General features: G+C 33.4%; 1 protein-coding gene across 1 annotated transcript; it reads right to left on the bottom strand.

Moving 5' to 3' along the window:
• Positions 1-13,996: 13,996 nt before the first annotated feature.
• LOC133036190 (uncharacterized) lies at positions 13,997-21,620 on the bottom strand. Its single transcript, XM_061112701.1, has 3 exons — positions 21,560-21,620; positions 21,238-21,480; positions 13,997-14,286 (listed from the first exon to the last, which is right to left on the bottom strand). Exons 1-3 carry the CDS (start codon positions 21,618-21,620, stop codon positions 13,997-13,999), a joined length of 594 nt encoding a protein of 197 aa, XP_060968684.1.
• Positions 21,621-24,382: the final 2,762 nt, after the last annotated feature.

Raw genomic sequence — 24,382 nt, 5'->3', positions numbered from 1 at the left:
TAAATAATTAAGTGTAGAGAAGACTTAATTATTAATCTCTAGTTTAATACTAGGAAAAAATATACTTAAAATAAATTGTACCAAAATTAATTATTTAAATAATTAATTTCACAATGTAGAATATTTTCCTATTTAATATTAGAAATAATAAGTAGTCTAAAAATAACTATCTAGAAGATATCTTATTTGACTAAGTATCTTTTCCACAAAATTTGAAAAAATATCTAATTTAAGTTGTATTAGAAAAAATCTAGAACTTAAATATTTTCAAATTTAAATTTAATTAAACATCAAAAATTAAGTTGTAACCACTTAATTTAAAAAATATTCCATTTTAAGTTAATATTCGAAAAGATATTAACTTAAAAAAATATCTAAAATATTCCATTTTAAGTTAATATTTGAAAAGATATTAACTTAGAAAAATATCTTAAAGAATCTTAATAACCAATGCCTAAAATTCCTCAACTTAATTTTGAAATTTTAAATCCAAAAGATATTCAGATTTAAGTTGGTTAGTTATAGATAACTAAATATCAACTTAAATAGGAATATTTAATGAAAATTTTAAATTAAGCTGCAGAAAGAATCTAGATGGTTATAATTCCATATTTAATTAAATACAAGAAAATACATATAGTTTAGCTTAGAATAAAAATTCTTTAAACTATATTTTTCTTAAATTAATTTCAAAATAAATGAAATTAATTATGTTGCTAATCAATTTTATTAGATTAAACTAGTTTAATTAACCTAGTACAGTTATTCAAATCAGGCAAATGGGCCTTCACAATTGGGGTAGTTCATGTGAGGGGGTGCTGGGTTCAGTATGTCGTATCCACTACTATGGCTCCCAACTCTCACACAAGGCCCAAAAGAGAGGAATTTAACCTTAAAATGAACAACTGTTATTAATTGAATAGGCCCAAAAACTAAATGGGCCTAAATAAAATCTATCAAGAACTATGACATTTTATTTAGCAACATCAACCTATATGCATCTATAATGAAATTAAACACATAGGCTCACACAGGCACACTTTGGATGGGTCCCATCATGTTGCTAGGTCATACACAGATGAAAGAAATTTGTAAATATACCTGTTACAAATTATTATCTTGACCAAGGGAGCCATCAGATCAATAGATCTGGCAAAAGGTAACCATGGCTATTTGCAATCAAGTAATAATAGGTTTTGAAAACTTACACACAAGCTAAAACACATACTCCTGCAACAAGGTTAGCTGGATAGTTGGATGTAGGATTTATTTAATTTTAAATTAAATTATTAATTTCGAAATAATTAATTAAATAAAAAATAATTTTCGAAAATTTTTAAAAAAAATTTGAATAATTCGAAATTTTGAAAAAAATTTAAATTTAAAATTAAACCTACAATTTTAAAAAATTAGGTTTCAACCAACCTAAATATCATTTCAAAAATTTGCTAACTACTTTTAAAATTTAAATGTTATTTTATAAATAAAAATTAAATAAAAAATTAAAAAAGATAAATGAATATCTTTTTCAGATTTTAAATGTAATTTAAATAAATAAAATAACAAAATTTAAAAGTTAGCAAAATATCTTACATCTTTTTAAAATTACATGATTATAGTTATCTTATTTTAAATTTAAATAAGGTCAAATTATTTAAAAAAAAATATTTAAAATCTGACCTTAAATTTAAAAATAAGATAAGATATAATCAAATTTAAAAATAAGATAGATTATTAAGCAAATAAGATAAATACTAACTATTTTAAATTCAAATTACACTAATATCTTGAATTAAATTTAAAAATATTTAATTAATTCATAATGATAATTAGAATTGAATTAGGAATAGTAATAGTATAAATATAGAACTACACAAAAAATCGGAAGTTAATTCCATGAAAAAGCATGAAAAATCGAAGAAAAACGAAAAAATTGTGAGCTATACGGACAGTTTTCGCGATCGCAGGAAAATTTCAGCACAACTTCGATTTTTTCGAATCTTCAAAAAATCATAACTAATTCAAATTAAATCGAAATTGAGTTCTGTAAAAAAGTAACTTGCTTAATTTTTTTCATACTATCCAATAAAAATAATTCCAGAAACAGATATTCAATTATTTTTAACAAAAAATCATAAACACCAATCAATCATCAAATAACACTCAATACAACATAATACCATCCAAAAACAAACAAACAATCGTTTTAAAGTCAAAATTTCTTGCAAGTAAATCAATTACCATGGCTCTGAGGCCAGTTGTTGGAATTTATTTTACCAGGATCTTAGATCTACTCACAAGTATGTTGATTAACACCCTAAATATGAACTTTCTAAAACGATGAAATAAACACATATAAAGTTTAGGAAACCTTACATTGGGTGCAGCGGAATATAATGACTCATTTCGTTCAGATATCTAGCCCTTGATTCCTTTTTGTAGCAGAGCATTATCAATATCTGAACCTGGATCTCTTTCTCTAAATCTTTGATGCTGAAACTCCTTTTGCTGAATGTCTTTCTTCACGATCTTCCTCACTATGATTGAGGTATCACTTGCTGTTACACTAAGAATTTCGAAATCTCAATGAGGAAAAGAGAGAGAGAGTGAGTTCGGCCAAAGATAGGGAGAGAGAAGGTTCAGTTTTTTCTGAATGAAAAAGTAGAAAATTTTAAGTGTCAATTTCCTGAAGCCTTCACTATCTATTTATAGCATTCCACTAGGGTTAGGTTTGAATTATTTGGCATTAAAATAATGAAAATATCAGTTTAAATTGCCTACAAAAGTGGCCAGCCATGCTTAGTGGATTTGGGCCTCACTTTTTGCAATTTTGCAGTTTTATCTTTTATGCATCTGATTTTCTCAAAAACGCCAATTTTTTAATTCAACCATTTAAAAGCCAATTCTAACTATTTAATAACTATAAATAATTATTAAATAATATTTTCATTTATCATATTTATTAATTGAACCATACAAAGTATCATAATTAACAAATATGCCCCTATAAACTCTTTCTTTACAATTTCGCCCTTACTTAGTGAAAAATTCACAAATAGACATAGTCTAATTTGAGAATTATAATTGATTAATCAAAACCAATTACATGAGTCTTACAAGCAATATTATCTCAACTAGTGCGGGGACCATGGGTCTATATAACCGAGCTTTCAATAAGTAGATCAAGAATTTATTACTAAAATTCACTAACTTATTAATTCTTCGTTGAATCCACGCATAGAACTTAGAATTGCACTCTCAGTATATAGAATGCTCTATATGTTCCACCATATAGATGCATCATTAGTTATCCATTGTTATAATCCTAATGTGATCAATGATCCTCTATATGAATGGTCTACACTGTAAAGGGATTAGATTACCGTAACACCCTACCATGTATTTTATCCTTAAAACACTTGACCCCGTATAAATGATATTTCAGCTTATGTGAAATGAGTACTCCACCATTTATGTTCATTTGGTCAAGCTCGAAGGAGATCATCCTTTGCTTACTATTCGCCAGATAGAAGCTATAGATTCCATGTTTATGTTAGCGCTCCCACTCAATTGCACTACCGTGTTCCCAAAATGTACGTATCACCCTGACCTAAAAGTAGGCTTAACTAACAAATCAAAGAACACGAATAGCCTCTCGAGATTGAGCCTAATCATATCAGGATTAAGATCATTTGATCTAGGATCAACTAGGCGATATTGAGTTGAATAGATATTACGGTAAGTTTAATAAATCTAAGTCAAAGTTCAATATCGGTCCCTTCCGATGCATACTCCATGCATCCAACCTGAGCTTTACTTTAACCAATGCTCTGGAAAGAACATAGCACTTCTCCAAATGCAAGTAAACTCTGTTGTAGATTATCATATCAGTAAAACCCTATGTCTGATAAATCTAGGAAACTCTATTCACATAGTCATGTTTACTTTCTAATGTGTTGACGGCACAATAAACAGGATCAAGTATGTGAAAAGGGTTTCAGATGAATTTATACATTATGTACATATAATCATGAAATAAATCATGTGAACCATGCAACATTAAATGTTATTTCTTATCTATATTAATAAGTAAATCTGATTATATTGAAAAGAGTTTTATTTAGGGCATAAAACCCAACAAGTAATTAATAATTTCTAATAATGTGCATACAAATGTAATTGTACTGATTTAATTTTTATAAAATAATACAGAAAAAGGACATCGAGGTTCAAGATCCGTAATGCCACCGTGTTTGGATCAAATCTCAGACCAAGAGAAAGAAATTTGTCACTGATTGCGAGAAGAAAATTGCCGAAAAGATAGTAAGTATATATTAATCATTGATCTTGTACCAATAATGAGTTAATATATATAAATCATATACTAATTTCTTGAATATGTGCATTAGGCTCAACTAGAGGAGCAAGTTAGTCAAGGACAAGTTCAGGTCGATGGCCAAAATGATATTTTGATGCAAGCGCTCGAGACACCAGAGCATCCTGGACGTGTCAGGGCTGCTGAGTATGATAGTACTTGAAAAAAGTTGTTTCCTTAGTTATACAAAGTAAATTATAGCTAACTTTATATATTGGTTTGTAGATTCCTTGCCAAGGCACCTTAACTGATTGGCGGGATGAAAAGGAAAGTTTTTGATGTTGTGGCTCAGATTCAGAGGGAGATTGAGAAATTAGAAGCCGAAATCAAATCTCTTAAACTGAAGAAAAATATTTCCAAACAAGAGCAGAATGAGGATGAGGATGAGGAAGAAGGACATGTGGCTCATCAGGCATATGTTCCACAAAAATATGCTTATGAGGATGAGGGTCGACCACAAAATTATTCTAAGGAGTTTGTTTCCCTAAATGAGCCACCTCTCATGTACAATGTTGATGAACAAAGGGCAGCTAATCAGCTATTATTTCTCTGCTCAGACAATATTGACAACATAGTGGCCCGAGCTTATCTGTAGGAACATGAGGGTCCAATCAAAGTTTACTGTAAAGACTACGATGATTCACATGCCTAGGTTCTCATTTCAGAAATGCTGCAAGAGAATGCTGAAATCCCAATCTCAATTGACGAGTGCAGATATGTTAAGGAAGTAGCAAATATGTTCCTTCCTTGGCCTAAATACTGTTGGGATTTTATGCCCTAAATAAAACCCATTACAATCTAATCTGATTTGTTATCAATAAGAGAATTAGAAGTGTTTTATGTTAACATGTAGTTTTCATGCTTATGGTTTAATATATGCACAAAATCTGTTAAGTCCAGAACATATAGTCATTCACAATTACAGTGATGTCAACACAGTGGAGTGTGATTGTGATTATATGATTCGAAAGACTAAGTCCCTGTTTCATCAGTGCTTTGGATTTACACTGATGTGATAATCAGCGATGAAGTATACTTACACTTTGCATAAGCGTTATGTTCTTTCGAGAACATTGGCAAAGTATACAAGTTTCGAATGTATGGAGTATACATTAGACTGGATCGATATTGATCTTAGTTAAGATATTATAATACTTACCGTTGTATCTTTTCAAGTCAATATCACTAGTTGATCTTAGATCAAAAGATCTAAATCCTGATATGCTTAGGCTCAATCTCAGGAGTGCTACTCATGTACTTTGATTTGTTAGTTAAGCCTACTTTTGGGTCAGGGTGATATGTGGGAACATGATAGTATGATTGAGTGGGAGCTCTAAACATGAATATGGAATCTATAGCTTCTATAGGTGTTTAGAAGTCAAGTGATGATTTCCTTCGAGCATAGTTAAATAGAAGTAAATGAAAGGGCTCCGGTTTCAGTGATTATATTTTAGTTCACTAAAACATCATTTACAGGTAACTAAGTGTTTTAAGGAGCAAAATACATTGAGGGGGTGAAACAGTAAATTTATCCCTACTCCGTGTAAATTATCTATATAGAGGATCTTTGATCAATTGAGATTATAACGATGGTTAAATGTGATAACGTATCTATATGGTGGAACATATAGAGCGTTCTATATAACTGAGAGTGCAATTCTAAGTTCTAAAAGTGGATTCAACAAGGAATTAATAAGTTAGGGAATTTACTTGGTAAATTCGGTTCAGCTTATTGGAAGCTCAGTAATGTAGGTCGATGGTCCCCATTCTAGTTGAGACCATACTGCTTGTAAGACTCAGATAATTGATTTTGATTAATCAATTATAATTCTAAAATTAGACTATGTCTAGTTTATGAAATTTCACTAAGCAAGGGCAAAATTGTGAAGAAAAGAGATTCTAAGTTTTATTTATTAATTAAGAGACTCTATATGTCAAATTAATAATTATGTTAAATGACAATATTATTTAATAATTTATTTTAGTTATTAAATAATTAGTTTTGACATTTAAATGGTTAGAATTGGAAAGTTGGCGTTTTTGAGAAAATAAAAATGAAAATTGTTAAAATTGCAAAATTCCAAGTGGGGCCCATTAACACCATGGCCTGCCACTTGGAGAGGCTTTTTCCAATTAATATTTTCATTATTTTAATGCCAAATAATTACTAACCTAAACCTAGTGGTTACCTATAAATAGATAGTGATGGCTCATACCAAAATAAGAGTTTCAAGTGATTCAAGAGATTGCCTTCAGAAAATTGAGCCACTCACTATCCTTCTATAGCCGACTCTCCCCCCCCCCTCTCTCTCTCTCTCTCTCTCTCTCTCTCTCTCTTTTCTTCTTCTAATTTCGAATACCTTGAGTGATAGAGTAGTGCCCACACACATCAAGTGGTACCTCAATCATAGTCTGGAAGATCGTGAAGAATGCAAATTGAAGAGAAGGACATTCGGACTCCGATTTTGGTGATACTCTACGACAGAAAGGATACAAGGGTTAGAGATCTAAGTGGAAGGAGACATATTATTCCGCTGCAACCAATGTAAGGTTTCCTAAACTTTATATGTGTTTATTATCGTTTTAGAAGTTCATATTTAGGATGTTAAACAACATACTTGTTAGTAAATCTAAGATCCTGGTAAAATAAATTCTAACAAATACCTCATTGTAGCACCCGAGGTAACTTTTGTTATAAATTAATTATCCATGATTAGTGGAGTTTGAATATCTTAAATATTCAACCATAGTGAAGTAGGTGGTGCGAATACATGTCCTACGGTTGGATTGATGAATAAACAACTGTTTTATCTGTTTTGTTTGTCATTATGCATGTTTAAAATTTTTGGGGGAATTCAATTACAGCTGTTATGCTGCAAAGAATTTAGTAGAATTAAGATCAAATTTGATATATTATATAGTATTTTGTATAGGGTCCACTAGCTCAACCACAATTAAGATGTGATGTGTCGAAAGGAAAAGGTCACATGCCTTCTCGAAAAGGCAGTGCTGATCAAGATGATGAATTATTCACACCAAAAATCATGGCACTAATACCCATGTCACTTAAAGAGATAGTTGATGAATTTCTAAGAGACAAAGAAAAATGTTATATAATCCCAATTTGGGTAGCTTGAGGTTTCATAGCACCTCGTACCCATATCACGTTATCTGGAGAAGATTTGCAGCAGGTGACATTGTGTGACTTCATCGACAACCAAGGAATACTTTTTGATGATGTATACACTTCTTTAATCTAATTAACCTTATATATTAAATTCTAGTGAGATTATTATAAAACACTAATATTTAACAATTTAATGAAGGCACATCTGAGAGAGCATACATGATTTGCGACCCAAAGCATCTCGTAGTGAATGGTATCAACAATGAAGAACAAAATGTGTCTTTTGAGAATGCGTCAAATGATTGGCCCTTTGGTTATCATCGATGAATAACAACCACCAAATGTTCTTTATTTCCTAGAATATCGGGTAAACACTATTTAATTTTTTAGTGCTAATTGTTTTCTATATTATAACTTGAAATTATTTTTATACTATCTTACATACATCCCAATATAATTTTTTAGTGCGCATTGGATGGTAGAGATCGTTGTACCAGGAAAAATTATCCATTTAGACCCTATACGTGGCCACAAAGTTCCCCCATAAATTACTACAATGTTAGAAAGGTAAGAATTTAATTACTCTTTATGTAACAAAATTTTTAATTAACTAATGAATTCAAATAACATAATTTTAAAACAGATCATACCAAATTATAGGGGCATCAAATGCGTATCTTGGGCCGTGACAAGGAATTTCACTAGCAAATTGTCAAAGACAGCCTAAAAACTAAAGAATGTGGTTTTATGTTTTGAAATACATGACTAACATCGTCACACGTGTAAACCCCAACAGTTATATACAAGATCAAAAAGCTATAAGTTTTAATTATTAATTATCGTATTTATTATAATAACAAATAATAATATATATAAACTAATATAATTTTTTTACTTCTTTTTACAGTTTGGAAAAAAACAGATATATAATCAAAAAATTAAATTGTTACCATTACACTGACAGTGGATAGAACCATTGTTGGCAGTGATTCACGTAGGCTTGGACAATTGATGCTGAAATTTATAAGAATATTTCTTCCCTAACTTATTTTTTTTTCAGGTTAATTTCTAATTAGATTTATTAACTTGTTAACACTTGACTAATTTTACAATATTTGTGTAATATATAATTGTATTTTTTTTAATTGCTACTATGAAATTAATTTAAATATATTGGCTAACATAAAATTAATTTAAATAATAATTTATTGAGCTTTTAAAAAAATAAGTATTTAATTTAAATTTAAATTAAATAATATTTATTATAAATTAATAAATATATATTTATAATAGGTTTGAAAAAAATAATTATTAATGATTTGGTGTGAGTTTTTAGGCTTTTAAAGTCGGTTATATGTGCATATGGCGTCGGTTATTTGTATATAACTGATGCTATAATGCATATATGTCGTCGGTTATTATCAAAGAACCGACGCCAATGGGTAACATTTAGCGTCGGTTATTTTTAGCTTTACAACGTCTCCTGGATCAACGTCGGTAGTGAATTTTGCCAAAATCAATACTGAAAGGCCTTAAAAATACCTTTAAAGCCTAGATTTGTAGTAGTTTGTTAAACTTGCATCACTCTTCTCCTTGAATACTTCTCCTAGGATCTTAATATCTTATGCCCATGACGTAGAATGATGACACCGTGTGTTTTTTCCAGCAGTTTGGACGTCTCCTTCCCTGCCTTACCCTCGATATTATCTTCACTTTCTATTGCAACTTGAAGTCCATTCCGTACCAGAAGAGCTTGCATCATTACCCTCCACAAACCAAAGTAATTCTTCCCCGTAAACTTCTTATGATTGAACTTCACATTGTCCATCGTTCTCAGAATCGGTTCTTCAAACAACTAATGTTCACAATCTTCACCTTTCTATTCGAAATCGTCCATGATGCTCTGATACAAATCTGTTGGGAATAGCTTGAGCTTGATCAAAGTTCACCAAAACCAATTCTACAATAAACAAAATAAATAGAGAAAAATAATAGTGGTTCTTGTACTGAATGTGTGTCAAAAACTTTTACAAGAGTTAACTTCTAAACCTTTACTAGATTTCTTATACTTGGTTAGTTGATAGTTAGTGTTTCTTGTACTTGATTAGTTGATAGTTAGTGTTTGTTGTACTTGGTTAGTTGATAGTTAGTTAACTAAATTAACTGACACTAACAACTACACTTACTATTTGCTACAAATAGGACTAGGTTCAGTACTATAATCATAACTGAAAGATTAAAGTGAAAGGATTAAGGGTCACTCCTTTCTAATAAAAAGAGACTAAAAAAATTTTATAAATGTCAAAACAAATAAATACCAAAATATCTATTTAAAGCCATATACTAACGACTTACCCTAATATTTACACACACTTTCTATGTTTCATATTCTAACAATATAGTTACCATTTCAATTTATTTGTTACTAAATTATTTGCCATATTATTAGTTTGTGGAATTGCAATCAATTGGTTGCAATGTAATAAATAATCATGTAAACATTTGGTTCTAATATCTTATCTTTTTATAGTTGGTAGGAATGAGGAAGAGGTAAATAAATTTTCTCTCTACGCTAACCTCTCTTCATTGTTGGTATTGTCATTTCCTAGCTTCCAAACAAACAAAGCTTACAATCTTCTCCAAAAATGGGCTGTACAAGAAAGAGAGTAGGCCCATCTCATTAGGTTTAAGCTTTTTAGGTAGGCCTATCCTATATAAACTATATAAAATGGTCTTCTCGCACATGAGGTTGTGAGCTGGGCCTAAAATCAAAACAATGCCTTTTGTCAAAATATCATAGCTTTTTAGCTAGTATTTTGCCTGAGACCCCACTTCACCCAAGAAGAAAAAAGACCAAGCCCTACCAACAAATTTTTTATACAAAGACATTCCCATCATCACATGGACTTGTATTGTGCATATGCCAATTGCAAAGGTCGAAAGGGGTGTTGCTTGAATTGTCTGTATTAGAAAGATTTGAAGTTATTGGACCCCAAAAATAAACACACACACATATATATGACAGCTGTTGTATAATTAGATATTTTAAACAAATGAAGGTGGTTCCAGTACCATTGGTAAAATGTCACGTTAACATTCACATCCATAATCACATCACTTTTTTCTTCATTCAATTTTCATTCCTCACCTCATATTTTTCTCCTGCTCTTACCATCTTTACCAAATTTTCTAATCCAAGATTTCATAATGCATTCCAAGTAATGACAAATGTGTAAAAGGCCTTCTACCTCGAATCTATCCATACTATATTGTCCCAAAATGTCCGCTTTGTGGTTTCTATATTTAAATTTATGTTTGGAACATATTAAGCTTGCCTCGCCAAACAAAAAGTCTACTTTCATTGATTTAATAATTAAATAAATAGATTTTAAATACTACAAAATTACAGTATTTATACAATATAAAATAATTACAAAAATCATACAATTAATACAAAATAAACTTATTATAATTACAAAAAATAAATACACATGTTTATTTATTTATTTATTTTTTTGAAAATAATATTTTCTTTTTATTAATTGCTTAAATTAGTTAAAACGGAAAAAATAGTCTTTTTTTTTTTTCTTTTTTACAAACAAAATAAACTACTTTGTTAATATATTTTTTATTTTGTTTATTTTATGAATTTGTTAATTTATAATTTTAATAACATAAACTATTTTGTTCATTTTAATTTATATATTCACTAAATTTATTTATTTTATTTTATGAATATGTTTCTGGTATGTATATGTAATCTAATAATATAAAAAGGGAAACAAAGTAAAATAATTTTTAAAGTATATATATATATATATATATATATAGTTTTTTTTTTGAGATAAAATGCCAATTTATTGATAACCAAGTTATAATACAATAGGCATAATTAAAGGAGGTAATTCCTCCCACCATGTACAATTAGAATCCCCAAACACACTTATGAGTTGAAGTTGCGCAACTCCCGAGCTACTCTGTCATACATGGGTAGTGAGGCTTTTGTTGAGAGAACATGGACCCGTGGAAAGGCACTTTTCGAGAGCAAGATGGAGGCAGACCAAGTCACTACCTATCGAGAGGTGTCATCATCAGAGACTCATGATGAGGGGATGACCAACCCACCTGTGGAGGAGGTGGTCGTCCAGGATGCTAACCACCAGGGCGACTAGCATGTTGATGCTAGGGTCGGCCTAGACTTTGACGATCCTGATCTCATGGCTTCAAATTTAGCTCCTCCTACCCATGCACACATTTCAATAATATTTTCATTAGTAGCATTCAACATTATGTTTGTATAACATAGACAATATTTTCATGTTTCGTATAGCCTGTGGCTTTTTATAGCCGATGGACTTCTAACTTTAGAACACTACTTACTTTCATGTTCCATGTGGCCCGTGGCCTTTTTATAACGCTAACTTAGAACACTACTTTATTTTCAGCACCAAGGCCTTCATGTTCGTATCTTTGGCCTATAGGCCCTCTGTTTTTGAACACTACTATTGTTTGGCCCTATTGCATTTTTATCATGGATTTTGTGACAAAACAGGAGGTTTTAAATCCTAGCTATCTTCTTATGGCCTTGACAAGTAAGAGTCCAGATTTACTTTGCCAAGCTGATGTATGCCTGCAGGATTTAGAGGCACGTTTAGTAGCTTATGTAAGCGTTAAAATTTCTTTGCATAAGCTATTTGTGCTAGTTCGATGCCTTGCACAGTATGGGTGCCCCCGAAGTTACCACGCAGAAAAGTGTCTTGGTCACTTGCTATTCACCAAGTTTCACAGACTTTGTTTGGGTTCTGTCTTGCGAGGGTACCATAGGGCGCACGTGGAACTAAAAGAGTAACTTTAAGAAGTTAGTTAATGAGCAAGTGGTTTAAACACAATAAATAGATTATAAACATTGTTATTTATTCATTAATTGGTCTTTATTTATGTGCAACTTACATAAATTGAATCTACAAGCTTACGTTACACAAATTTAGCTTCTAAATGTGAAGTGGCTACCCCTGCTTGCCTAGTAAAGCAGAGGTCACCCTTGTAGAACTGTAGGAGGGCATGCCAAAAAGGCCATGGGTAATAGCATTTTTGTACTCTAATGTTGAGTAAGTAGAATTGCTACTTTGGAGTAGTATTCTGCAAGCTAGTTACTGATAGTATTCGCAAAATTGCTCTCCATTCCATTATCTTGGTAGGATAACGAACTCCATGTTCTTGTTGTACATTCCTAGCTTATAGGCTTCCTTACTTTTATAACTTGATAGGGGCCTTCCCAGTTAGGTCCGAACACTATTGTTGCAGAGTCTTTAGTGTTCAGGAACGCCCTTCTGAGCACTAGGTCTCCTATGAATAATTTATTACTGTTAACTTGTTTGTTGAAGTGCCTTGCTACCTTTTGCTGGTAGGCTTGCAACTTTAGGTTCGTTTATTCTCTTCTTTCTTCTACTTTGTCAAGGGACTCTGCCAGCAGGGTGTTGTTTATATGTTGTTCATAGGTTGTTCCCATGTGAGACGGTGGCACTAGCTCTACATTCAACGTCGCCTCATAGCCATAACCTAGAGGGAATGGAGTCTTCCCGATGGCCCTCTTCCCGGTAGTCCTATGCGACCATAGTACCTCTGGGAGCAATTCAAGCCAGTTGCCTTTTACTTCCTCAAGGCGCTTCTTTAGGGTGTCCTTGAGGGTTTTGTTGACAACTTCTACCTGCCTATTTGCTTGCGGATGGGGCACGGTAGAAAAGCTTTTAATGATGCCATGTCTATTGTAGAAATCAGTGAACCAGTCACTGGCAAACTACTTGTCGTTGTCTAACACAATATTCTAGGGATGTCTGAATCAACATATGATGTTATTAACATCAAAGTCAAGGACCTTCTTGGAGGTGATTGTTGCCAGGGGTTCAACTTTCGTCTATTTGGTGAAGTAGTCTACTGCGACAACAGCAAACTGTACCCCTCCTTTTCCCTTTGGGAGTTGACCAATTAGATCTATCCCCCACACTGAGAAGGGCCAAGGAGACTGCATCATCGTGAGCTCAGGCACTTGTCACACATTATGACATTGTCAATCAAGTCTTCGATCATTGTTTGCTAAAAGTACACTTGTCAGAGTATCTTCTTGGATAGGCTTTTCCCCCGACATGATTGCCGCAAAAACCTTCATACACTTCTATCATTAGCCATTTAGCTTCAGCTTTGGTGACACACCTCAAGAGAGCCATGGATAAGCTCTGCTTGTACATTATCCCGTCTAGGATCAAGTACCTAGTAGCTTTTCTTCTCAGTTTGTTTGCTTCATTTTAATCTTCTTGCAAGGATCCATTTTGGAGGTAAGCTACGATAGGTGTCATCCATGTTGGAGTGTCATTCAATATGTTGACTTCTTCTAGGATAATAATGTTGGGTTCCTTTAGGAATTGTATGGGCACAAAGTTTGCTTTGTCATCAATGGAGTTGCTTTCCAGATGAGCAAGTGCATATGCTGTAGCATTCTACTCTTTGGGGATCTGCCTGATTTGGTAGCCTTTGAGCTGACTTAGCAAGTCTTTTATTTTCCTGAAGTAGGCAACCCTTTTCTCACCTCGAACTGTGTATTCACCTAGGACTTGATTCATAACTAGCTGGGAATCGCTGAATATGTCTAAGAAGTTAGCCCGTACTTCATGTTCCAGCTTGAGACCAGCTATTAAGGCTTCGTAGTCAGCCTCATTGTTCAAGGCTTTGAAGTCGAAATTGATTGCTCCGTGCAGTTGCTTCTCCCCAGGTGTTGCAAGGGCATTGCCTACACAAAAAAATTGGTCATTGCAGCTTCCATCAACATGGAGTTTCCATGTTAGTTCTTTGGGATTTTATTGTTGCTCTTGTTCTCGCTACTTCTCTGGCTCTTGCTTTTCTCCTAAGTCTTGAGCGATCTCAAAAGTTTAGTTGGTGCACTCAGCCACAAATTCTGTGACCCTTTATGGCTGTTCTTGGTTAGCATGTGATCTGAAATAGGCCAAGCTCAATGGCCAATTTGAGTAGTCAGCCTGATGCTGCAGGTTTCTACAAAACGTGTCGCAGCGGTTGATCGGTGTACACCTTTATGGGGTGTGCCTAGAATTAGGGACTTAGCTTTTTGGAAGCCAAGAGTGTAGGTTAGCTTCTCCATGGGTGGGTAACAACTTTTGGTGTTGATTATGTTGGGTTTTGTGCCCTAAATAAAACCTATTACAATCTGATTAGTTATCAATTTAAGAGATTTGAAGTGATTTATGTTAACATGTATTTTACATGCTTATGGTTTAATATATATATATTTAATATATACACAAAATCAGTTAAGTCCAGAACATATATTTATTAGGGGTGTTCACAAAGTATCCGATCCAATCCAATCCGCACGATCCAATCCGCAAAATGCGGATATCCGCACTTGTACGGATTGGATTGGATTGAAAAATCTAAAATCCGCACTTGTGCGGATTGGATGTTGTTTGACCTCAAAAAGTAACCGATCCAATCCAATCCGCACTTAATTATATATATTTTTAAAAAATTATAATATGTAATATATATTAATTAAAAAAAGAAACAAACTTCTAATTTCTTAATCATTTTTAGTAGTATATTGAGTTAGTGCATTTTATTTATTTTGTAATAAAAAACACAAAAAAATAATTATTATTTCCATAGACACATACACATAAAGTTTAAATATATATATATATATACTAGCTTATTTATTTTAGTAATTAGATACATATATATTTTAGTGTAAATCTAAAGATAAGTATATATATATTGATATATATATGTACATTGGTTTAATTTGTATATAAATAGAGATAAAAATAGATTATTATTGGAGATTAAGAAACAATAGTCTTTTTTTTAATTTTTTTCTATGAAATATTAAATAATTTATTATTAAAAAAATAACCGATCAAATCCGCACTATTGCGGTTTGGATTGGATTGGATTTAAACTCTTATGCGGATCGGATTGGATCCAAAATATGAAATCCGCACTTAGTGCGGATTGGATGTTGTTTGACCAAAAAAAGTGCGGATTGGATCGGATGAACACCCCTAATATTTATTCACAATCACAGTATTGTCAACACAGTGGAATGTGATTCTGATTATATGATTCAAAAGACTAAGTCCCTCTTTCATCAGTGTTTTGGATTTACACTGATGTGATAATCAGGGATGAAGTATACTTACACTTGGAGTAAGTGTTATGTTCTTAAGAACATTGGTATAGTATACTAGTTTCGTATGTATGGAGTATACATTGGACTGGACCGATATTGAACTTAGTCAAGATATTATAAACTTACCGTTGTATCTTTCCAAGTCAATATCACTAGTTGATCTTAGATTAAAAGAATCTAAATCCTGATATGCTTAGGCTTAATCTCAGGAGTGCTATTCCTGTTCTTTGATTTATTAGTTAAGCCTACTTTTGGGTCAGAGTGATACGTATATTTTGGGAACATGACAGTATGACTGAGTGGGAACGCTGAACATAAATATGGAATCTATAGCTTCTACTAGTGTATAGAAGTCAAATGATGATTCCCTTCGAGCTTAGCTAAATAGAAGTAAATGGATGGGCTCTTGTTTCAGTGACTATATCTTAGATCACTAAAACATCATTTACAGGTAGCTAAGTGTTTTAAAGGGCCAAATACATCGAGGGGTGAAACGGTAAATTTATCCCATCTCGATGTAAATCATCTATATAGAGGATCTTTTGATCACATTAAGATTATAACGATGGTTAAATGAGATAACGTATCTATATCGTGGAACATATAGAACGCTCTATATAAGTCTGAGAGTGCAATTCCAAGTTCTAAGAGTGGATTCAACAAGGAATTAATAAGTTAGGGAATTTACTTGGTAAATTCGGTTCGACTTATTGGAAGCTCAGTAATATAGATCCATGGTCCCCATTCTAGTTGAGACCATACTGCCTGTAAGACTCAATAATTGATTTATGATTACTGAATTGTAATTCTAAACTTAGACTATGTCTAGTTTGTGAATTTTTACTAAGCAGGGGTGAAATTGTAAAGAAAAGAGATTCTAGGTTTATTTATTAATTAAGAGACTCTGTATGTCTAATTAATAATTATGTTAAATGAAAATATTATTTAATAATCTATTTTAGTTATTAAAAAATTAGTTTTGGCATTTAAAAGGTTAGAATTGGAAAATTGGTATTTCTGAGAAAATAGAAATAAAAATTGTAAAAACTGCAAAATCCAAGTGAGGCCCATTAACACCATGGCCGACCACTTGTTCAAGCATTTTTCGATTATTATTTTCATTATTTTAATGCCAATTAATTACTAACCTAAACCTAGTAGTTGCCTATAAATAGAAAGTGATGGCTCACACCAAATGAAGTAGTTAAGCAATTATTCAGTAATTCAGGAAACTGCCTTTTTCAAAAAATTGAGCCATTCCTTTTCTCTCTATAGCCGACCCTCTTCTTCTTCTTCTCTTCATCACAATTTCTAGATACCCTAGTGAAAGAGTAGTGCCCACACACAGCAAGTGGTATCTCAATCATAGTTTGGAAGATCGTGAAGAATCCAAATCAAAGAGAAGGACATTCGGACTCAGATCTTGATAATACTCTGTGACATAAAGGATACAAGGGTTAGAGATCTGAGTGGAAGGAGACATATTATTCCGCTGCAACCAATGTAAGGTTTTCTTAACTTTATATGTGTTTATTATCGTTTTGGAAAATTCATATTTAGGATGTTAAATAACATACTTGTGAGTAGATCTAAGTTCCTCGTAAAATAATTTCCAACAAATTAGCCTTTTACTGATGTAGTATACAGGGTGCTGTACACCGTCTTCTTTTATTGTAAGGAGAACACTCACAACATGTTCTGTGACTGATAGGTACATGCCTAGCTCTTCATTGTCTAAGGGTTCGGCCAGTTGTTTCTGTTGGAAATTATTTTACCAGGATCTTAGATCTACTCACAAGTATGTTGATTAACACCCTAAATATGAACTTTCTAAAACGATGAAATAAACACATATAAAGTTTAGTAAACCTTACATTGGGTGCAGCGGAATAATATGACTCATTCCATTCAGATCTCTAACCCTTGTATCCTTTCTGTCGCAGAGTATTATCAAGATCTAAACCTGGATCTCTTTCTCTGATTCTTTAGTGCTGAAACTCCTTCTTGCTGAAAGTCTTTCTTCACGATCTTCCTCACTATGATTAAGGTATCACTTGCTGTGTGTGGGCACTACTCTAATCACTAAGTATTTCGAAATCTTAAGGAAGAAGAGAGAGAGAGAGTGGGCGACCAAGTATAGAGAGAGAAGGCTCAGGTTTTTTTGAATGAAAATTGTAATTTTCCTGAAGCCTTCACCATCTATTTATAGCATTCCACTAGGGTTAGGTTTGAATTATTTGGCATTAAAATAATGAAAATATCAGAGGATAATTCTTATAAAAGTGGCCGGCCATGGCAGTATGGATTTGGGCCTAACTTTTTGCAATTTTGCAGTTTTATCACTTTTGCATCTGATTTTCTCAAAAACGCCAATTTTCAAATTCAACCATTTAAATGCCAATTATAACTATTTAATAACTATAAATAATTATTAAATAATATTACCATTTATCATATTTATTAATTGAACCATACAAAGTATCATAATTAACAAATATGCCCCTAAAACTCTTTCTTTACAATTTCACCCTTACTTAGTGAAAAATTCACAAATAGACATAGTCTAATTTGAGAATTATAATTGATTAATCAAAACCAATTACATGAGTCTTACAAGCAATATTATCTCAACTAGTGGGGGGACCATGGGTCTATATAACCGAGCTTCCAATAAGCAGATCAAGAATTTATTACATAAATTCACTGACTTATTAATTCTTCGTTGAATTCACGCATAGAACTTAGAATTGCACTCTCAGTATATAGAATGCTCTATATGTTCCACCATATAGACACATCATTATTTATCCATTTTTATAATCCTAATATGATCAATGATCCTCTATATGAATGATCTACACTGTAAAGGGATTAGATTACCGTTACACCCTACTATGTATTTTATCCTTAAAACACTTGATCCCGTATAAATGATATTTCAGCTTATGTGAAATGAGTACTCCACCATTTATTTTCGTTTGGTCAAGCTCGAAGGAGATCATCCTTTGCTTACTATTCGCCAGATAGAAGCTATAGATTCCATGTTTATGTTAGCGCTCCCACTCAATTGCACTACTGTGTTCCCAAAATGTACATATCACCCTGACCTAAAAGTAGGCTTAACTAACAAATCAAAGAACACCAATAGCCTCCTGAGATTGAGCCTAATCATAACAGGATTAAGATCATTTGATCTAGGATCAACTAGGCGATATTGACTTGAATAGATTCTACGGTAAGTTTAAAAAATCTAAGTCAAAGTTCAATATCGGTCCCTTCCAATGCATACTCCATGCACCCAACCTGAGCTTTACTTTAACTAATGTTCTGGAAAGAACATAGCATTTCTCCAAATGCAAGTAAACTCTTGTTGTAGATTATCATATCAATAAAACCCTGTGTCTGATAAATCTAGGAAACTTTATTCACATAGTCATGTTTACTTTCCAAAGTGTTGACAACACAATAAATAGGATCAAGTATGTGAAAAGGGTTTCAGATGAATTTATAAATCAAATAGACAAGCAATTGATAAGGTGAACCAAAACATACACAAATGAATGAAAAATACTTCTGTTTCTTTATTGATGTTGAATAAAATAGATTACATTGAAATGGAGTTTTATTTAGGGCATAAAACCCAACAGTTTCTTCAGGTCCTGGTATGCAGTTTTGAATTCCTCTATCCACTCTAATTTTTTGTTACCTCTGAGAATGTAGCAATGCATCCTGTTAGGCTTTTTACTTCCTTGAAAGTTGTGGGTGACTTCATTTCCAAAAGGTCTTGGATCTTGTCTGGGTTTGCTTCTATTCTGCTAGCGTTGTTAGGCTATTTTTAGCCTAAGTTTCGGGTCACATTTTATAGTTGTTTTTCTTCTTTATTATTATTTTTGGAATAGAATTACGCTTGTTTTCTTTGATTTCAGGTTTCGACACTTGGGATGTATAAATTTGACAAATTTCAGAAAACAGTAATCTATAAAATAGAGAAAACTTTGAAAGAGAATAAAGCTGAAAATTTAAGCCTAAATTCGACTATGTTCTGATCATATTTTGGAAAGAGTCAAAACATAAACGTTTTAGATCTATTTTTTATCTTTCCAATGCATCTTGAATCAGCACATTTGGAGTTTGTATGAGAAATTTATGCCCATTTTACTAAAAGAGATCCAAGTAGGAAATTCCATCTCGCCGCGGCGAGATTTCCGTGGCCGCGGCCAGAAAGTCTGGGCAGAAACGTGTTTTTTTGATGCACTTCTTGAGAAAGACCTTTTGATTCCGAGCAAGAATTGTCAACATTAGTGGAGAAAGGTATGTCACTAAAGCTTATTGAACATGGGTTAGCGGAATGTCAAAGAGTGTAGAATGACTGTGATATGATTGTCAAAAGAGGTGTTTTGTGTCTATATGAATTGCTTACTTCTGAATTGTGCATCCAAGTTAGTTCTTAGAGTTATCGAGTTGAAATTTTGGTTATTGATTGCTTGAAGTTGTGCAGGTGGTAGTAGCAGTTCAAGCATTTGAAGGTTTAGTTATCTATTGCATTGTTTATTTTAGTTTGAGTCTTAGCTTTACTCGGGGGTGAGTAAGCGTTGACTATGAAGCCAAGGAATTTTCCCCTGCTTAAACTAATACAACATTTGAGGGAGTTGAGCTTCATATTGTAGATGGGAAGGATTTTGAAGCACTTGCATAGGTCCTCCACATGCCCCTCAACCTTTTTGGATATAAAAAGCATGTGAACATCATGTTCACTAGCCTTTGATACGTGGCCCCTACATTTTTTAGCCCAAAGTGCATGACTTTGTCGCAGGAAAGGCCTGGCTCCGTCATGAAGCTAGTGTGCTTCTAATCTGGTGGATTCATCTTTATTTGATTATAACCTAAATACACGTCCATGAAACTCAGGATTTCTTAGCCAGTTGTGGCATCTGCAAGCTTGTGAAGTAACATAAAATTTGCTCTAGTGCCACCCAATGATGAATTGTTGGAGAAGACATAAACTGACTAATGACACTAACTGGGAATGCAATATCTGGACGAGTCACAGTTAGATAATTCAACTTTCCAACCAATCTGCGATAGTTCTCAGGATCTTAAAATGGTTCCCCGTCACGTGTAAGATGCACAGCTAGATTCATTGGAGCATTACAAGGTTTTTCTCGTAACTTTCTTGTCTCAGTTAACAAATCAAGTACATACTTCCGTTGAGACAGAAAAATACCTTTTTTACTTCTAGTAACTTCAATACCCAAGAAATACTTGAGCTCCCCTAAATCCTTCGTGTGAAACTGGGTATGAATGAAAGACTTAAGGGATAAGATGCCTTCAGTATCATTTCCAGTAATAACGATGTCATCAACATACACTACTAACAAAATGATGGCAGCAGTTGATATGTTATAGAACACAGAATTATTAGACTTACTTTTCAACAAACCAAATTTCTCAACAGCCTGACTAAATTTACCAAACCAAGCACGAGGACTTTGTTTCAATCCATATAAATATTTGCAAAGACGAAAAACTTGCCCTAACTCCCCTGAGCAACGAACCCAGGAGGTTGCTCCATATACACTTCTTCCTCAAGATCTCTATGAAGAAAATCATTTTTTATATCAAGCTGATGCAAAGGCCAATGATGAGTAGCTGCCATGGAAAGGAACAGTCGAATAGATGTAAGTTTAGCAACAGGAGAAAAAGTATCACAATAGTCCACTCCATAGGTTTGAGCATAATCATTGGCAATAAGACGGGCCTTTAAGCGAGCAATTGTTCCATCTTGATTGAATTTAATCGTAAACACGCATTTGCACCCTATGGCCCGTTTTCCTAAAGGTAAATTAACCAAACAAAGTACCATTTGCAACTAAAGCATTCATCTCTTCTATCATTGCAGCAAGCCAACCAGGATGAGACATAGCTTCACGAACAGTTTTAGGAATAGTGACAAAATCAAGAGACGCAATAAAAGAGCAAGAAGAAGAGGAGAGATGATTATAAGAAACAAAAGAAGATATAGGAAAAGTACATTGGCGTTTACCTTTACGTAGTGCAATGGGAAGATGATCTTTCAGTTCTGGATCTAATCACTAAGATGCAAGTGGAGGACATGAAACAGGAGGTGGAGGAGGGGGACGCTTGGTGTACATTTTAGGAGGCCAAGGGAGTGGTGGAGGTGTAGGCATTGTTGGAGTTATGACCGAGATAGGTGAAGGAACAAGAGACTTTTCAGAACATGTATCAAGCCCAGAGGATGTGACAGAATATATCAACAAATCATCATCCTCCCCTTTACAAGTAGGAGTAGTTGAAGATGAAAAATAGGGTGTATTTTCCACAAAGGTAACATCAATAGAAATAAGATATTTGTTAAGAGCAGGACAATAACACTTATACCCTTTCTGAAGAAGAGAATAACCAAGAAAGACACACTTTGATGCCTTAGGGTCTAATTTGGTTACATGTGCACAAACATCACGAGCAAAACAAACACTGCCAACCCGAGGAGCAACTAGATACAATGACTTACAAGGAAAAAGAATTTTAAATGGGATCTCACTATTAAGTACAAAGGATGGCATGCGATTAATAAGAAAGCATGATGTGGAAACTGCATCGGCCCAAAAAGGTTTAGGAACTTTCATTTGAAACAAGTGGGCACGTGCAGTTTCAAGAAGATGTCTGTTTTTACGTTCTTCGACTCCATTTTGAAGTGCAGTATCAACACAAGAAGTTTCATAAAGCATACCATTAGAGGTCATGGAAAATCAAAATTGAGTAGATGTGTACTTTTTGGCATTATCACTTCTCAAAGTACGAATAGATACATTAAATTAATTTCGAATCTCAGCACAAAAAGCAAAGAATATAGAAAACAACTCAGAACGATTTTTCATTAAATATAACCAAGTTACACGAGAATAATCATCAACAAAAGTAACAAAATATTTGAATCCAGGTTGAGACAAAATAGGAGAAGGACCCCAAACATCAGAATGAACTAACTCAAAAGTAACACTAGCATGTTTATTGACTCAAGGACTCAAGCTGACACAATGATGTTTGGCTAACCAACATGACTCACAGTCTAATGAAGACAACTTACTATATTGGGGACAAATTTTCTTGAGCAAAGGACGGGATGGATGACCCAAACGACAATGAGCCTCAAAAGCGAAAGCAACGCTCGAACAAGCAATAGAGGTTGGTGGAAGAAGGTCAAGAACATACAAGCCACCAGATTCATGTCCTTTACCAATTCTTCTTCGTCATAAGATCATGAAACAAACAATGATCAGGAAAGAATGAGATGAAAAAATTTAGATTACGAGTGAGTTGACCAACATAAAGCAAATTAAAGGAAAAAGTGAGAAAAGAGGTAAATGTAAGATTGATGACAAAGTGAGAAAAGGTGTAGGAATAACAGTGCCAGATCCAAGAACAGAAGATGGTGATCCATCAGCTAAGGTAACAATGGAAGTGGGACTATGAGACTAAAAAGTTGAAAAGAGGCTGGAATTACTTGTCATATGATCTGTGGCACCAGAATCAATGACCCATTTTGAGGATTTGGAAAGAAGGCATGCATTAGAGTTACCTGAATCGGTAATCACAGTGACAGAAGGAGATGAAGACTTAAGTGTTTCCTGATACCTTGAGAACTTGGTGAATTAATCAGTAGAAATAAGGACAGATTTGTCAAATGCATCACTAGTGCTTGCAGTATTGGCATAGTGTTGTTGTCGATTTTTGAACTGTAACTTCGTACACTCAAACTTGGTGTGACCTGGTTTCTTACAAAAGTTGCACATGATGCTCTCAGAATTTGGTGTTCGATTATCAGGTCTTTGTGAATTACCTCCTTTGTATGCACTTGGAGTAGAGTTTTTTCATGGAGCAGAATTGTTGCGACTCACCAAGGCGCTATTAAGAGGAGTTGAAGAGGTAGTTTTTGTGCAAAGAACACGAGTAAACACATCCTGTAAAGAGGAGACATCAGAACCTGAGAGAACTTGTGACTTTGCAGAGTCAAATTCATATGGGAGTCCTACAAGAAAACTCATAATAGTCATCTGCTCTCGTTGGCGCTGTTGAACTTTCACATCAGGACTAAATCACAATAACACATTAAGCTCTTCATATGTTTTTTTAAATGCAACAAAGTAACTCATAAGAGACTTATCTTGTTTCTCCACACAATAAAACGCTTTGTAAACATCATATATGCGAGATATGTTGTCTTTGCCAGAATACAAAAACTCCAAGTAATCCATTAGTTCTTTAACAAATTCACAATGATTAATCAAACTAATTACCTCATTGTCGATAGAAATTCGAATTTGAAGGAACAAGCCAGCATCCTCACAAAGCCATATTTTCCTTGAATCGTCTTTTTCTTTAGGAGGATCATCAGTCAAGTGATCATCTTTGTCAATACTCCTCAGATACAGTCGAATCGTCTTACTCCATTCCAAATAATTTGAACTAATTAATTTATGGTCCGTGATTTTAGACATCACGGGAACCACATCAGAAACAACGACTGATTTCGAATTTTGTTTTATCTCTACCATAATCTCAAAAGCAAAAAATAATTGAAACAGAAAAGGAAGAGATCACACACAAAAGAATAGATACCCAAACACGAAGAAGGCAAAAGTATCGAATCCCAAAATGCCAA

The sequence above is a fragment of the Cannabis sativa genome, chromosome 3 (genome assembly GCF_029168945.1).
Source record: "Cannabis sativa cultivar Pink pepper isolate KNU-18-1 chromosome 3, ASM2916894v1, whole genome shotgun sequence".
NCBI classification, from domain to species: domain Eukaryota; kingdom Viridiplantae; phylum Streptophyta; class Magnoliopsida; order Rosales; family Cannabaceae; genus Cannabis; species Cannabis sativa.
The sequence above is the reverse complement of the archived record's forward strand: the minus strand, read 5'-3'. Positions and strand labels throughout refer to the sequence as shown.

Excerpts from the sequence above, each read along its gene's own strand:
- LOC133036190 (XM_061112701.1), bottom strand. The coding sequence starts at position 21,620 with ATGTCTCATCCTGGTTGGCTTGCTGCAATGATAGAAGAGATGAATGCT. Across the intron at positions 21,481-21,559 it reads GAATGCTTTAGTTGCAAATG|ATGGAACAATTGCTCGCTTA; the intron begins GTACTTTGTTTG and ends AATTCAATCAAG. Across the intron at positions 14,287-21,237 it reads TGGGTTCGTTGCTCAGGGGA|GCAATGCCCTTGCAACACCT; the intron begins GTTAGGGCAAGT and ends TTTTTTGTGTAG.